General features: G+C 42.5%; 1 protein-coding gene across 1 annotated transcript in view; it reads left to right on the top strand.

The window, feature by feature from the left end:
* The window catches only part of LOC141148661 (neuronal-specific septin-3-like), a 201,956-nt gene that overhangs the window by 77,584 nt on the left and 106,011 nt on the right, over window positions 1-18,361 (top strand). The window contains exon 2 of the mRNA XM_073636293.1: window positions 6,534-8,156. Within this exon, the coding sequence (XP_073492394.1) occupies window positions 6,534-8,156 (1,623 nt within the window). The remainder of the gene's footprint in view (window positions 1-6,533; window positions 8,157-18,361) is intronic.

Raw genomic sequence — 18,361 nt, 5'->3', positions numbered from 1 at the left:
GGAACTCCAGGATGGATTTTCATGACAAAGGGTACAAATGTTATGATGGTCGTGGCTAAAATGTGTTAGGAGAGAAAGTTTCCCCCCAGTGGTTAATTTATCGATTTTTACTTGGTCATTGAAAGGAGACGTAGAAGACTGGTGAGCTCATCTATCTGTCCCCCTGCTCTCTGCTCCTGTCAGCGTGTTCCTTGTGAGCACATGATCACTTCAGCACAACCGATTGGCTTCTTGTGCTGCTCATCCCCCCCCCCCCCCCCCCTCAGTCTGAGCTTTGCTGTAGAGGAGGATGCTGATATCAGGTCAAATTCAGGTGCTCACATTGGTTGTATTAAAAAAAATCTACAATTAACCCTTTTACTACATGCGGGGGGTGGGGGTGGGGTTACACATACAGTACTGCCGGCGGCTGCAGCGAACGGTAGACGGTAGTGTGGGTAAATCTAAAAAGCTGACTGGGCTGTCAGATGGAGGCGATCCGGCAGCTGTGCAGTCGCTGGATTGCTTTTACACCCCCCCCCATATGTGCTCCACTGCCTTCTTTCCCGGGCTCCACACACCCATCACTGGGGGGCGGGGAGGGAGATCAGCAAACGTTTATTCACTGCTCTCCCCTTCCTGTTAATAACCTGTAAGTGATGTGTAAAATGTCACTTCAGGGTCTTGGTGTCACTGTCCCCAGCCAGTATGGCCTGCAAAATAGACATGTGCGGTTCGTTTCGTTCCCGCATTAAAAATCGGACGAATTTTCGTTTTTTTTCGGAAATTCGGATGTATGGGAATTTCCGAATTAGAATAGTACCGAATTTAAACTAATCAGAAATAACGAAAAAACATTTCGGACTAAGTTCTTGAAACGGTTTTCAAATTCGAAAGCTTTTCGAAATCGAATAGTTTTCCAATTTCCAAAGGGAATAAAATAGAATAGAAAATAAAGAAATAGAGTAGAAAAACATTTAAAAATTCTATTCTATTCCTTTATTTTCTATTCTATTTTATTCGATTTCGAAAACTATTCGAAATTGATTCAAAAGCTTTCAAATTCGAATTTGAAAAATTCTAATCAATTTGAACATGAATTAACTAAACGAATTAAACTAATGAAACAAATTTAACTAAATGAATTTATGTAAATAATGAATCGAAACTAAACGAAACAAATTTATTCGAATAGTTCTCAATTTCCAAAGAGAATAAAATAGAATAGAAAATAAAGGAATAAAACAAGAAAAACAAAAATTCTATTCTATTCCTTTATTTTCTATTCTATTTTATTTGAATTAACGAAAACCTGTTTAACAAACCGAATATTCGTAAATTCGAAAAAATTCGTAAAATCGAAAAAATTTGTAAATTCGGAAAGCCGAAAACCCGAAGATTCAAAAATCTGAAATAATAATTAACTAATAATAACATAACTATTACTAACTATTAAATTATAGGTATTGGAATTTCCTTTCAAATTTGGCTGTTAGTGAACGTGACAAATACGAATTTATCCGAAGTTACGAATTATCCAAAATAACGAATGCCGCATCCAAACAAACGGAACAGAACAAATTAATAATAAATAATAATAATAAAAAGTTTTTATTATTGTTATTTATTATTATTATTAATTCGTTCCATTCCATTTGCTTACATGCGGCATTCGTTATTTCGGATAATTCGTAACTTCGGATAAATTTGTATTCGTTACATTCATCCAATTGGATACCTAGTGCTTTGGCGGAAGAAGCTGGAGGAGCAGACACCCTCCCCACCCGCCTCGGCCGCTGCCCACCCTCCAGCCCCGCCACATGAGAGGGTAAGTGCCACATGAGAGGGTAAGTGCCGGGCTGCCCGTGCGGGGGGTGGGGGTGCTGTTTCAGTGCTGTGCCGCCGGGGGGGTTGTTTGTTTTCTGCCCGCCCCACTCCAAAAGAAGAACCGCCACTGACCCCTTCCCAGCCAGTGTCATTAGTACAGTGACAGTGCATATTTGCACCCGCTGATTGGCTTCTGCTGTGACCAATCAGCAGAAACTGCGTGTCGGTGGCGCACCCCTCCGGAAGTGCAGAATCAAGTATATGTACGTGATCCTGTGCAGAACGGCCAGTATATCTGCTATGGGGTGGTCGTTAAGTGGATAATTACTATTATTATTTTTTATTAATATTTTAATTACTATTATTTTTTACTGAAATTTTTTATTTCATTGCGTTGCTTAAAACGTTGGAATGACCACTATTTTATTTTCTAGTGTGTCTGCTTTCAGAAAATATAGAATGTTTGGGGTTTTTAACGAATCTTCAGGCCTAAAATGATTGTTGTAAAAATAAAGTGCAAAAAATGCAAAAAACAGCAAAAAGGAAGAAAAGATGCGTTATTTGTGTACTTTATATCTGTGCGGAGTTATGCTTTAATTTATCATTAGATTTCTCTTATTGCGTCCATAAACATTAGAGCTCTGCATCCATTCTGGACATAAGAAGAAAAAAAAAAACGATGATCAGTTAGTAGATTTTTTTTTTTTCCTGGCTTGTGTTTCTATTTATGAAGAACGTACAACTTGTCTATATAGAGGAACGTAGAGGGACTACTACTGACAGACAAATGTCTGCCACAGCTGTGCGCTTCTGCCCACATTCCTCGTACACAGACCCCCATTGTTCGTACCTTTAATGGAGAAAGGATATTGTGGCTTTAGAAGTTTCTATGTTATTATGTAAGGTTCCTGGCTCCTTCTTCGCCCCCTTACGATAACACCTTATATGGACTGGCTGTGGACCTCTTGGAGATGGACGTGAAGTTTCGAAATAGGGATTTGCTGTTTTTATAATTAGTCGTATTGTTCCGAGTTCTCCCTGTTGAGCAAGAAACTTGGAATGCCGCTTTTAGTTTCAATGGACGTTTGTTCTGTTGGAGCTTTAAGTGTACGGCTAACCATAACTCGCATAGATTCTCCATCCATGCTACTGCTAAACATGGATGGAGGAATCTTTGATGTTGGCTAGTGTACTCAAACAGCCACGTCTGAATACCCAAATAGTAACTGTATCTGATTGGATGCAGTCACTGTTTGGCGAAATATTTTCCACCCAGCTCCTTTGATTTTTCAATCCAAGTTTGTCAAGTGGTGCCAACAGGACCACCAATTGGAGCCGTGTATGGCCAACTTAATGGAACCTCTGTCAAGGTTTTATTGCTTTCTGTGACCCCCGCTGGGAAAATTTCCCCTCACTTCCTGCCCACCCTGGAGACACAACAGGAAGTAAGTAGACATTTTTCACTCCCTGGTCATCTCTCGCCTCGATTACTGCAACTCCCTCCTCATTGGCTTACCTTTTAAAGTGGTTGTAAACCCTTACAATCCACTTTTTGACTACAGGTAAGCCTATAATAAGGCTTACCTGTAGCTACCCTGGATATCTCCTAAACTTGCACGGTTTAGGAGATATCCTCTGTATCCTCAATTACTGCAACTCTCTCCTCATTGGTTTACCTTTTAAAGTGGTTGTAAACCCTTGCAATCCTCTTTTTGCTACAGGTAAGCCTTATTATAGGCTTACCTGTAGCAAAAAGAGGATTGTAAGGTGCACGGTTTAGGAGATATCCCCTGTATCTGCATGTACCGAAGTCATCGGCGCATGCGCACTGAAGCGATGGCACGTACGTGCCGTTTGCTTCGGTGAGTGTGCCGTTACGGTGGCTCCCACGCGCATGCGCGGGAGTGACGTCATCGCGGCTCCGGCCAATCACAGCACCGGAGCGCAATACCCGGAGGTAACCCTGGGGAGGAATGACGCAGGTCAGTGCTGTGTACCGACGCTGCAGCGAGGGCTTCGATCTCAGTTGAGTATTACATAATGAGCTGGTATGCTATGCATACTAGCTCATTATGCCTTTGTCTTGCAGGTCTTTTTTTTTTTTCATGTGGGTTTACAGCCACTTTAAATAGGTTATCCCCTCTTCAGTCCATCATGAATGCTGCTGCCAGACTCATCCACCTTACAAACCGCTCAGTGTCTGCTACCCCTCTCTGCCAATCCCTCCATTGGCTGCCACTCGCCCAACAAATTAAATTCAAAATACTAACAATAACTTACAAAGCCATCCACAACTCTGCCCCCAGCTACATCACTAGCCTAGTCTCAAAATACCAACCTAATCATCCCCTTTGTTCCTCCCAAGACCTCCTGCTGTCTAGCTCCCTCATCACCCCCTCCCTTACTCTCCTCCTCCAGGACTTCTCCCGAGCTTCTCCCATCCTCTGGAATGCCCTACCCCAATCTGTCAGACTATCTCCAAATCTATCCACTTTTAGGCGATCCCTGAAAACTTTTCTCTTCGGAGAAGCCTATCCTGCCTCCACCTAACAACTGCACTTTAATTTTCTTCATTAGGTAATCCCCCCACAGTTTTTTACCCTTTTATATCACTTGACCCTCCCTCCTAGATTGTAAGCTCTAATGAGCAGGGCCCTCTGATTCCTCCTGTATTGAATTGTATTGTAATTGTACTGTCTGCCCTAACATTGTAAAGCGCTGCACAAACTGTTGGCGCTATATAAATCCTGTGAAATAATAATAAATCATTTTGCTAAAAGGATAATGTAATGTTTAGCCAGCTTAAGTCTAGATTGATACTGCTGGTGACCACCTCATTGTTGGTATTTACAGTAGTAAGGTCTCACTTTCTGGCATCATCACCATGGGGTGATTGCTGAGAGGTCTGTGCAGAGGTGAATGAAAAACATTATTAGTATATCCATCCTGTGCTTCAGCTGTTTCCTATTGTACCTAAGTGTCCTATCTTGGTGATTCCAAGCATCTGAGCGGGTCTTGTTCTTAAATTCATACTGTACATGCTCGCCCAAAGCTTTTGTGCAATTTGGACTTAAGGGTGCATTCACACACAAGAGGTGGAAAAAGTCAAGCCGGTGTTGGGAGCTATTGTGTTTTGATATACTGTATATATGCCATTCTCAACTAGGGTTCCATTCATTGTAGGGTTCCTCCAGAGGTTGATAGCCATTCATTGAGCTGTGGTTGATTGATCCCCCTTTTTGATGGCGCATGCATAATTCTAGAGACAACTCTAGTTGGCAAAACCAACATCATGACTCAATCACCATTTTAGCTGTCTGTAAGTGGTGGCATTCTGACCACCACTGTAATGCCCCGTACACACGGTCGGATTTTAAGACAGAAAATGTGTGATAGGGCCTTGTTGTCGGAAATTCTGACCGTGTGTGGGCTCCATCACACATTTTCCATCGGATTTTCCGACACACAAAGTTTGAGAGCAGGCTATAAAATTTTCCGACAACAAAATCCGTTGTCGGAATTTCCGATCGTGTGTACACAAATCCGAAGCACAACGTGCCACGCATGCTCAGAATAAATAAAGAGATGAAAGTTATTGGCTACTGCCCCGTTTATAGTCCCGACATACATGTTTTACGTCACCGCGTTCAGAATGATCGGATTTTCCGACAACTTTGTGTGACCGTGTGTATGCAAGACAAGTTTGAGCCAACATCCGTCGGAAAAAATCCATGGATTTGTTGTCGGAATGTCCGATCAATGTCCGACCGTGTGTACGGGGCATTAGGGTGGCAGTTCTTACTGGCCAACAAAGTAAAGGACATTTTCCCCATAGGTTTTAGTAAGGGTTTTCTGAGACCTGAAAACTATTTTAGGAGTTCCCTCGAGAAAAAAAGTTGAGAACGGCTGATGAATAAACTGAAGTTATGAAAATATGGTGACCTTTGCATTATATGCTATATTTTAACCAAGATTGGGGTTACATATTTTGGTGGATCTATTGTGCTGTGAGATCCGATGATCTTCTAATGCCGCGTACACACGAGCGGACTTTACGGCAGACTTTGCCAGGCGGACTGGATTTCGTCGGACAATTCGATCGTGTGTGGGCTCCAGCGGACTTTGTTTTCTCAAAAGTTGGACAGACTTAGATTTGAAACATGTTTTAAATCAATCCGTTGAAATCGAGTCCGGTCGAAAAGTCCGCTCGTCTGTATGCTAGTTCGACGGCCAAAAAGCCACGCTAGGGCAGCTATTGGCTACTGGCTATGAACTTCCTTGTTTTAGTCCGGTCGTACGTCATCACGTATGAATTCGACGGACTTTGGTGGATCGTGTGTAGGCAAGTCCGTTCATTCAGAAAGTCAGTCGAAAAGTCCGCCGGGCAAAGTCTGCCGTAAAGTCCGACCGTGTGTACGCGGCATAAGGAGCTAGAAGATTGTGAAATTATATAATCACTTGTATTCAGACAGGAGGGATCAGACCTGCCTTTGTCCCAGGTGTAAAAGTGATTTAATACTTCACTGCAAAACCGCTGAGTTGACCTTAGGTTTGTTTGATCTGCAACATTAGAAAGCAAAAGATGCTTTTTCAAGGTGTGGAAAGTCCCATTGTATGACTCAGTTCTGTTTGCTTCTGTAAGTTTATCTTGCTATAATTTTTTCTGGCATACGTAATAATTATGCCTTTTTATCTTTATTTACTTCTATTTTTTTTTTTGTTCACAGCTTTGAAAAGGTCTTTCGACATGGAGGACATTGATGACACTCCTGTGTTTTCACCAACGTCTACACATAGCTCTCCCTTCTCTCCAAGTCAAAATAGTGTAACCAGAGCAAGCAATGGGGACAGCCAAAAAACTACTGGATCTCACCAGCCACTCTATCAGTCCCGTATCCGCATCAGCTCAAGCTGTAGCCCCTCCCAGAGTCCAGTTCTCAAAAGCAGGATCACCAGCAGTTTGTCCTTCAACCGTGGTATGACGCAAATTGCCAAGACCAATGGATCAGCAGGGCAAAGCCTTACCCGAGTTTCTTCATTCCAGACTCGGCTTCATCCCAGCGGCTTTTCATCCTCTGGTCATGGCAGCGATAGCGAAAGTCTCCACAGTTCCACTTCTAGTTTAGAGTGTCCACCACCTACAAAACCTTTCCAGCCAATCCGTCCAACACAGAATTCAGTGGGCCAGCATGGGTCCAGCATCACAATCTCTAATGTGACCAGTCCAGTCCTTAAAAAATTTTCATCACATGGAAATGTGTTTCATTCAGAGATTGAGCGGCCAGGGGTCCGTCTAGTACCCGTGACTTCTAAAAACCACGGCTCTTTGCCATCTCTTGACCTTCATATTGCTGAAGACAATGTTCCTGACCTGGTTCCTTCTCCAGATGCTGGCTATCCACCATCAGAAGGATGGAGCTCTCCCACTCCAGATTACAACCGATCTTCTTCAAGGAATGCCAAATCCATTAGCAGGGAGCCTTCATTCTCCTCATCATCATCCTCTTCTTCACCTCCCACTGATTGTGCACCCATCAACTGCGACATGACGTCTTCCCCTTCTCCACCACCCATCTTTGGTCCTCTTCAACAAACCACTCTTCAGAAGTTCCCATTACCTCTTCATAGCTCTTTCGGAAAACCTAATGGATCCACCCCCGAGCAATTTAATAGGCCATTGCCTCGGACACAGCTTAGAGTTAGCCTCAATTCCACACCTGGTATATCTTCCCAAGTGAGCAAAGAGAAGACAGAAGTCACCCCAAAAAGCCAACCACAAATGGCATCTATAGGAAGATCAAGCTCTCTTAATTATAAGGCTCCAGTGTCACCTATTTCAGGTTCTCGTCTGCCACCTTCTGTCCAACACGATTCTCTTCCAGAGCCAAACCTTAATCATAACTTGAAGCCATCTGAATTTCATTCCTCAAGCGATCGACTCCGATTCATGATGCAGAGGGCAAATTCCTTTACTAAAGCTGATAATGTTCAGAATCAGTATGTTAGAGATGTTTTGGTCAATGAGAAGTCAACTGGTCACCTGACTGACCCCATCAAAACTGTTCAAGAACCTTCTTGCTATGAAAAATCATCTTTCACTGCCAGAATACAGGGGAATGGACATCCAGCATCTATGGCCTATCTTCAAGGTAACAAACAAAATCAGAGGTTCCCAGATGCAGCTTTGGATTCCAGAAATGGGGTTTCACCTATAAAGAACTGCATTCAAAGTGAGCCTCAAAATATAGCCCCACTTGATGTAACTCCTTTCAAACAACCTGAGAGCCAGCTAAGATTATCTGAAGACTTTGAGGAGGAAAAACTCAAGACCACAGATTCAGGTTTGGAAGGTAGGAAAGTTTACTGGTTGAAATGTCTTTTGACTAGATGCTTGCTCAGTGGTCTAAAAACATAGGCTTGGTTGTGACTCGGTTAAATTGATGATAGGCAACTCCTATCCTCATATTGATTAGTGGTTCCAAATTAATAATAACTACTGCAGTAGGGAACAGACACAAAAGATACGCTCAGCATCTTTCCAAATTACTGTTCTGCTTTATTATGACGCAATTGAAGGTTTTTATGCACATGATTACGTAGGTATCACATTAATATTACAATTGTACATTTATGGTAACAAGGGGCGTTACATAGGCAGGCCAATTCTAATCAGGACTCGAAAGAATGTAAATATTTACTGAAAACATTATTAGTGCTGTGTGCACAGTGAGGGCAGTGTGCAATACATACAAAATACAATACAATTATATACAGAACTTACAAATTTCCATTACAGTCTCCCCTCTTTTGATCAATATTTTGATCACTAACCATACCTGCTATCACCTTTTAACCTGGAACCTCCACACGCTTAGGTGGAGGTAGTCCTGGCCAAAGAGGCAAAAAACTCCATTGTGGAGAAAATCATAGCTGAGCAACTTTTTCATTACAAAATGACTTTTCATTGTGAAAAACAAATGATTGATAAGACATATTTACAGAGTACTGGCTGTACACTCCTGTGGCCAGAATGGCCTTCTAGCTGAATTGTTGGTATGCTGACTTATCAGCATATGTAAACACAGACAATTCTACATAAAATGGAAGACATACAAAAGACAAATATGACTTCAACATGGCTAAACTATTTTTCAAATATATATATCCCTTACAATCAAAGTAATTGAATCAAAAAGTACCCTAGACTGTGATCACAAGAGGGAAACAAATCAAACACAGAGATTTCTTTAATTTGGTCATTTTTGCAGTGTCTGGTGTGGATCTAGGTGACTTTTCCTTCAAGTTTTGCAAAAACTGTACATGAAATAGATGCTGTATTGAGTCTCCAAACATTTCTTTATATATAAATGTCTCTTAACAATCCACAAGTCACTTGGCTTTAGTTTTAGATCCTTCCAAACTTTTAGGATCTGGAATTGGGGAGAAAACACATAAATGAGTTTGTCAAAAAACCTTAAAAGATCAGCAACATTCTCTGTGAGATCCGAATGGAGGACTTCAGCTGCTGAGACAAAATATAAGCAAGTGAGTAACACACTCCCAAACCAAATCCCATAGGGAGAGAGTCCAACATCCCCCTTAGGGGCTTGATAAAATATAAGAAAACATTCAGGCAAAAGTTTTCTAGTTTCTTACTCTACTTTGTCCGCTACATTGTAGACAGTAAGGGGTGTAAAAATAAAACCTCAAAACTTCTATTAAGGACTCTCCTATAAAAAATGATTTCCTCTGTTACTTTCTGGCACTCTATATTTACAAACTACTTCTGATAACACTTTTTACTGTGGCCTTTGCAGTAGCATTTGCCACTGGACATCCAAAAAACATGTCCATACAGACAAAATGCATACTCGTAAGATCCTGACTTGGGCATCTGGATATATCTTTTTTTGTAATCTCTGGACGGGATGTTCAGCTTTTGGTAACACCTTTGGTAACAGGTAAAACAAGAAGTGGTATGTTATAAAAACAACTGTGGAGAACCCTGTCTCAATCCCACGCTCATTTACTAAGGCAGCCATAACTTCTTGTGACTGATGACATGGTCCATGTGTCAAGCTGGAGGGAAAAGAGTGGCTGGCAGACATAAATGATCACCTTTTCCAAAGTCCTGTTTCATAAGAAGTTGCCCCCTGTGGACCACTTATTCTTCTCGTTCTGGGGTCCTTAAAGTTGAATTATTAATCCCAGCTATACTGGGCCAGAACTAGGGTGGAATCTGAGTTGCACAGACCCATCAAGTGTCCGGGGCTGTAAATGCAGCATCCTTAGTAACCTGGTCTGTTTCCATATGTGAAAGTTAATATGGCTACCTCAGCAAGAAGCTGGAAGGCTGAAAACAGCCAATCAAATTAACTTGGCATGCTTTATTGGTTTACCTGCCGAAGTAAAAACAAACTTCTGGCCCTTTAAATGGAACCAAAAGCTCTCTATATCTCGACTATCTATATAAATATACACTCTTTTTATAGCTCACAGGCTTTGCTAAAACATGGAGCTCTGCTTCTTGAGCTGGGGAAAAAGGATCCAATGACTTTGAATACAGAGTATCCTTCTGGGTGATAAACTGCATACTCAAATCTACAAAAAAATGAATATCTGGGTCTTCAGGGAGTGTGTCCCGCACTGGGCTCATAGCAGCTGATTCCCACATCAATTTAACACATGTGTCTTCCTTTGTCTCCAGCCACCTCCAATAGAGGCAATAAGGTGTCTGGATTCAAATGTACGCATTTTTCATTGTTAGATGTGTACATAAACAAACTCATATTTTAAACCTTTCATTAGACAAACATTTAGTTATCTGTATATTTGCTGCGCAGAATGTCGGACCATTAAAAATTAAATGTTTGACCAAAACAATATCTAACTTTGTCTAATAGCACCTTTGCATAAAAGCTACAGCTCTGATATATCGGGGTGAACCCTTCATTATTGGGTCCAGCTTGCATAAATATATTACAATGGCTTGTTTTCTATCACGCTATTTGTGTAAGAACTCCAGTTTCATGTTTCAAAAGACAACTTCTTCCTGGCAATATTATAATAAATGATAACAATACCCTGCGGTCATGCAGAGATGCCCATAAATCCAAAATATTCTTCTGCTTATACCACTGTACTTATAAGGAAAAGGGGCACATCATTTCACAATCCACATATTCTGCTTTGGATTTCAAAAATAAAAATAAATAAAAACAAAAGGACCAATCTGTACGATGGACCAGAAAGCATCAAAAACTATAAAACAACTGGCTGCAGGTGGCATCTATCCTAACAGGGTGTGTGGACTTGATGTGATGGGTCTGTTATATTTAAATTTTATTTATTATAACTCTCACATCATGGACCGCACATCAAGTTGTTATCAAAAACCTTAAAATTTCATTTTTGTAGAAAAACTTCTTATGTATCCCATCCATCTTGGCTTTGTTAAATATTATGGCAGCTTTATTCAAAATAACAACCTCATCTTAATCTTTTTTTTTCTCTCAATAAGGGCTTATTGTATAAATGTAAAATTACAAAATTGTTATCTTAATCTAAACTAATCCCATTCATTACAAATTTCCCCAATAACCTGGATTTCATTTCCAACCAAAGGTTGTCTAAACCAGTTTCAATATATCTATATTAATAAAATTGTTAAACTCATATTAGAAATGAATACTCATTATTACTTAATTTTACTTAATTTCCCTTTCTTAAATGCACTGTTTCCACTATCAAAGGATATTCAATTTGTGTAATACACGGTTAAATGTAACCTTCATTTTACCATGTTTGGAAAACAGATTAAAAAAATAATTGTGATCACATTGTTTACCATTAGATTCGTTAACCCGGCACATTTTGTTATAAATGTTTTGTCTAAAAAACAGAAATTGGCATGTTTTCCTTGCAGCTTATCACTAACCTCTCATCCCAGCCACATTTCTTTCATGAGAGCACAAAGGAGGGGGTCACATCTGTGTACATGACACACACAAGCAATAGAACTAAAGGTCCCAGCATTCGCACACACATACACCAATATCTCTCTAAAATCGCTTACATTTTTCCCATTTGTACACAACACATGCATATCATTCTCTCACTTTCTTTTAACTCTTTAATATTTCCCTGCATAAATTCTGCATTCCTTATTTTGTTCAGATATCTTTTATATCTAGCTTCTATGATCAGATGGGCAGCCAGAGTGCTCATCCCATCTTCCCTCTCTGACAACATATAAAGTATTCTGTTTTAACTCTCATTTCTCTGTTTCTGATTCTAATAGTTGTAGTGCCTGACCCCAAATTTATCCCACAACTTAACATGAAAATGTCCCTTTCTGTCTGTGTTAATGTCACCCTTGATCCATCCTGCTCACATAGATAGCTGTTTCCCTAGCTGTTTACTCTGCATGATTCTTAGTCCCTGTGGACCTTGGTAACCCAGTTACCCATTGTGGATCCCTGTCCACTTTAACCATTAATCTAGGGGCTCAGTATAGGCGGAACCGCACCTTCGGTTCATATATAGCGCTCCTCTTGCGCTGGGCATTTTTGAGGGTCTCTTACCCTTCATTCCCTTACTTAATTCAATGCCCATAATGACTGGCCAGTCTTCTCTCTTCTCTACGTGTGCCTATACCCTCTTGCCTCTAAACTACTTTATCTAGCAGATTTACTACATATACCTGTGAACAGCACTATTCTTCCCTTTCTGATCTATAACACTCCAATGGACAATAGACAGGGACAACATAACATATAACCACCAATCAATACAGTTCGATTAAGGGGAGTAAAATAGGTACCCTTTGTCCCGAAAATGCCTTACCGATCAAGGAAGTCTGATAACTCAAATGTAAGCAAAAGGCTTACCTCAGCCGGCTGATTATCAGAAATTCCCGGATCGTCTCAAGCTCCTCGTTTCGGATACTCAGGGTCACCTGGAATCCCCTCCTGGCTGGCTCGCCATGCTGACTCGGTTAAATTGATGATAGGCAACTCCTATCCTCATATTGATTAGTGGTTCCAAATTAATAATAACTACTGCAGTAGGGAACAGACACAAAAGATACGCTCAGCATCTTTCCAAATTACTGTTCTGCTTTATTATGACGCAATTGAAGGTTTTTATGCACATGATTACGTAGGTATCACATTAATATTACAATTGTACATTTATGGTAACAAGGGGCGTTACATAGGCAGGCCAATTCTAATCAGGACTCGAAAGAATGTAAACATTTACTGAAAACATTATTAGTGCTGTGTGCACAGTGAGGGCAGTGTGCAATACATACAAAATACAATACAATTATATACAGAACTTACAAATTTCCATTACAGTTGCCACATGGCTTAACATGTTATACATTTTAAGTCATTCAGAGGATATTAAATGTGTGTACTGTAAATTTATTCATTAATTTCCACATTATTAACAAAGGCTTTCCAAGTACGGTATTTGTCAGGCTTTTTCCTTGTGAGGGTTTTGCAAATTATACTAAAATGAGCTGAGGAAGTGGGTGCCTTATCAGGTACCGCAGCTAAATATACAAGGGTCATACTAGAAGTACATGGTCCCTACTATACTGTATATGATTGATATATATATATATATATATATATATATATATATATATATATATATATATATATGTATTTAAAATTACAATAGCTGATCAAACTGGCCATTGCTCTTTTCCACTCAAATGTCATATCCATTATAAACCTCCGGCCAATGCATGAACTGCAGTGCCCATCTCACATTGTCACCTTGCAGGATTAAAGTTAGAGCTAGAGAGGTGCTTTGTGGGAGAAAAACAATTAATCAACACTCAGGCCTGATGGCCTGCAAGGGGGCTAAACTTGACCTGGCCTTAAAAAGTGCCAAAATTAAGATCAGAGCTGAAGCACGGGAACCTTGTGCTTCCTGTGAGCACATTTGTTGTTCTTCATATCAATTTCTTGGATCCAAGGCCCAGACTGTATACAGGGCCTTAATATCTCTCCTAGTTGGGATCAACCCAATGCTTTGAGATATGCACCACTCTGCCACAATGGGTAGTAGAAGCTCTGGTACTTTCACCATAGGTACTTAAAGGCACCACAGCTCTGCTGTTACTTTAACACTGCTTTGTTGTTCTGAGCACTCTCAAAGTTTTTCTTTCCTCCAGGTTCCCTTAAACCATTTCAAGTGAGTGCTTTTTTTTTCTTCCCACAATCCAAAAACATGCTGACAGTGTAAAGAGGCTCTGCCGCTGCCCACTCAGAGCACAGCGACGGAGTCTCATGAAAGCCTCTTGCCTGTCCAAGTTATACTCAACTTTGAGCCATCTCAAAATAATTGGTATAGCGGTGCATGTGACTTCATCCCAAGATGCAGTCCTCCAATGCAGTCAGCCAATTCCCAAGCCTGAACATGGTCACATGAGGGAAGAGATGATGTCATCAACCAAGATCTGACTCGTACAAAGGTGAGTATAAATAGGTCAGAAGTTGGTATTTTAGGAGTCTCTTTCAGTATGCCCTGCACATCCATCTAAATCAGGGTTTCTCAACCAGGGTTCCTCCAGAGGTTGCTAGTGTTCCTTGAGCAATGATCAATTTCTACATCTCAGATAAGCTCCCGCTGACACCATTAATCTTTTTAGCTATCTGTAAGGGGGTAATCTTTCCCCATGACCACAGGTGTAAGGAGCATTCCTTCCACTGACCATCACACTAATGTATCCTGAGTTGTAGATATAGTCATTTTTAGTAGGGGTTCCCTGAGACCAGAAGGTTATTTCAAGGGTTCCTCTGTGTTGGAAAGGTTGAGAAAGTCCGATCTAAATATTACCCCCACTGTGTGTACTGTTATGGATAACTGTGGTGGGGCAGAACTGATGTAAACGGCTCAATGTTTTCTGCAAAACATTAAAATGATAATCATAAACACTGTTTACATCATATGAAAGTAAACGCTTTGCGTACCATGGAAAATAAAGACACGAGCTGGATGAAAATCACTAATAAATGACCTCATCTAGAAGATTTTTTGCAGCTGCCAGTCCATAACTAGGGTGAGCAAGTCATGCCTCGTCCCATAGGCAACAAGGGGAGGTCTGGCAAAACCCAAGAATCTCCAAAAGGTCCCAGCAACCGTAAGAGACCATGACAGCATATTTTAACTTAAAAATCAATTTGGAAAAGTGCTTGAAAAAAGTTACGAGGGAGTTTCGTGGTGAGGGGGTGGGGGCAAGTCCAGACCTGATTATTTAAAGAACAACTGTTGGAAATCATCCCAGGCTTTGGGAGAAGAAACAAGGGGGAGGAGGGTGGGCTATTTTTTCTGTTCATCTATCTCTCCCCCCCCTCCTTGCTTGGCACCGAAAGGCATCCCCAGTTTCACCGTATCCCCTGGGCTCATCGTGAGTGGGAGGGCGGCCACAAGGAAGGAGGGAAATGCAGTGGGACGGAGGAGGGGGGTCACTTTAGGCTGAGGTACTTTCATCAAACGCCACTTACCTGACAAACAGATGTTCCCAGAGAGCCTGTGCTCTGGAATTTGTGAATTACATATGCTGTCAGCTAGACGTAGATGGAAAGCATTCATTTTCTTTCCTTGGGGAAACAGCAGGCAAGGCAGCTAAACACATCTAACATATACTGTGTGGGGAAAGGGGAGTTATTTGTAAAGATCAGGTATTATAATTACTCTTTGTTTTGCCATACTGGCCCTATTTTAATGCCAACGGGGACCTAGTAACCTTTCAACTTTGCATTACAATATGATATGCTGGAGATACTCACGTCTACCCTTTATTTAGAAAGTCCTCTGTGAGCTCCAGTCCAGTGGCTTCGCCTTTTTCTGTGGTGTGTGGTTAGCAGCACGTTCATTTCGCTTAGTGACCAGTCAGCCACCCTTGCTGCTTTAAGGATATGCTGACCGAACAGGCCAGTTTGGCCTTAACCCAGGCCTTCTAGTGAATCTCCATTCACATTGTACCACAAACCTTAGGTCTGAACCCTGAAGAAAGGGTAGCCTTTCCCCCGAAACGCGTCGACTGTATTTGATGTTTTTAATAAATATTTGAAACGAAAGAAGAAGCAAGGTGCCCCTAAACAACACACCCAAGAATAGGTTACCTGATGGATCCACAGTGATCAGGCCTCCATATTGTGCAATTTCATGACATGTCACGGAACGTCCCACACTCCGCTTGAGTGCTTCCGTCATATACCACTTCCTCCCAGTCTGTATACAGATATCCCAACCTCTCTGAGCACAAACAAGGCGACACTTGCTTGTTGCTACCAAGAACTCACTTTATTCAGAACCAGAATACAGTCTTATATACACAGGAGAAGATTACTCTAACAATACAAATGTAACCTAATTAACATGAGCTAATTATCTAATCCTTTATACAGCCTAGGTGACTGAGACATGACCTTTCGCCCAGACTTGTGGTCACCGAGCTTCACACAGTTATATCAACACAATAGGAGTCGTCCCGTCTCCTACATTGTATAGAGGACAATGTCATTAGCTCATTCAATTAACATAAACACAGGTTGATGACACCAGCATCTCCTCACAGGATGTGTCCCAACAGAATGAATCCATTGAAAATACAGGGCCCATAATCAAAAGGCAACAGGCTTGCATACAGTCCTCTCCAACAGCCTCTGTCCCGGCTAGGTCTGTGACATTTCTCCCCTTTCGGCAGGAGACTAACACAGGAGGAGACCCCAGATGGGTTGACTCCGAAGTTAGTCCATAGTTCCAGTCCTCTACTGCCTGTACCCACACAGTACCCCAAACAAATTGTTCCAGAGTATTACTCACCCAGCCAACCTCTGCCTCTCTCAGAGAACATATCTGCCGCTGGGGAGAGGCCTGGACTGGCTCTTCTCCCTGGAATCCTTTCTGCCGCTGGAGAGAAGACAGGGTGTCTGGGCTCACTCTGTCATGCTGTTGGGGATCGGGGCCCACTGCCCAGCATCCCTGGGGTATACAGGTGGAGACTGAAGTCCCATCCACCTTCACAGGAAATCCATCCTCTGTTAGTTGAGGGCAGAGTCCAGCAGTCCTCGGCCCTGTTGCCAGCCCTTCTGCTGGAAACCCCACACCATCTGCTCTGGCTACCTGTTGGGGAGGGAGGCCGACTGCCCCACCTCCCTGGAACTCTGTAGTTGTTGCAGGTGATGGCCAGAGGTTGGTAGCACTCTGCCCGGTTGCCGGTGCTTCAACTGGGGAAGTTCCCTGTAACTCCACAGATCCTGCTGTTGGTGTGGGGCAGAGCACAGTGAAGTTTGGCCCCAATAGCAGCTCTTCTGCTGGAGGCTCATCAGGTTGTTCTTCCTCAGCAGAAAAGTCCTCCTACCTCTATAACTGGTGTCTGTGGATAGAGGTTCACCATCTCCTGTCCGTGGAACTCAGAAGATGCCATCAGTGCTGAGCAGAGCGCAATGAAGTTTGGCCCTAATCCCAACTCTTCTGCTGGGGGCTCACCCGATGGTTCTTCCTCAGCAGAAAAGTCTATCAAATCCCCTGTCTCTGCAACTGGTGTCTGGGGATGGAGGTTCACCATCTCCTGTCCATGGAACCCAGAAGATGTTATCAGTGCTGGGCAGAGGTTAGCAGAGCTCTGCCCTGTTGTCAGCACTTCAGCTTTGGGGATGGCAATCTCCAGATTTTCCACTGCAGATTCTCTGGCATGCTGCTGGACAGGCACATTCCTCCATCCAAGATCATCCCATGCAGAAACAGGATCATCAAGGTCAGTCAGCACTTGCTGCATCCGCCATAAGACCTCCGCCTCCATAGCTGTGGGGGCAGGTTGGCAAAGCACACTATTGCTCTGCCACATTGCCGACTCTTCAGCCAGGATTTCAGGGTTGTCAGCTGGTATTTCCTGATAGTCCCAGGCAAAGGGAGCCCAGCCCTGGCACTGAGCAATGTCTAGCAGCCGTCTGTAGGCGATCTCCAGCTCCCATTCCTGAACGGCCAGAAACTCCAAATCTTCCTGTGCCCAGTGCACTTCTGAAATGTTCAGTAGCCCTTCTCTGAAATCCATGATTTCGTCCACCCGCCGCTCCAAATCACTCCCAAAGTTAGGGTCCCCTGTCAGCTTCACAAACAACAGTCCCAAGCCGCCGTAGCTTAAGCCTTCCGTTGGGCTGCCATCCGCTATCCAGGGACATGCTTGGGATACATGCCACCGGAGGGCTCTGTAGCTCTCATCCAACTTTATCTCTGCCCAGACCAGCCTGCTTAATTCAGCTGTCTGCTTCTTGTGTGGTTTTTCTCCCAAAAACCGCACCCGCAGTCCGTACTGCGACCAGTACCTTTCCTCGATGGAGGGGAGAACTTTTCCCTGGTGTCGCTGCTCACGGGCTAGCGCTTCCTTCCAGAGTTTGCAGCGAATAGAATCACACCATCCCAGCAGGACCTGCTCCGATACTGGTCCTCTGTGCTGTATCTGCATCTCTCGCAACCTCCTTCTGAATTCCTCATCCATGGCGGCTGGTATCTGTACCTCTCCTCTCCTGCT

The sequence above is a fragment of the Aquarana catesbeiana genome, linkage group LG06 (genome assembly GCF_042186555.1).
Source record: "Aquarana catesbeiana isolate 2022-GZ linkage group LG06, ASM4218655v1, whole genome shotgun sequence".
Lineage (NCBI taxonomy): Eukaryota > Metazoa > Chordata > Amphibia > Anura > Ranidae > Aquarana > Aquarana catesbeiana.
This window is presented reverse-complemented; position numbering and strand designations above follow the sequence as displayed.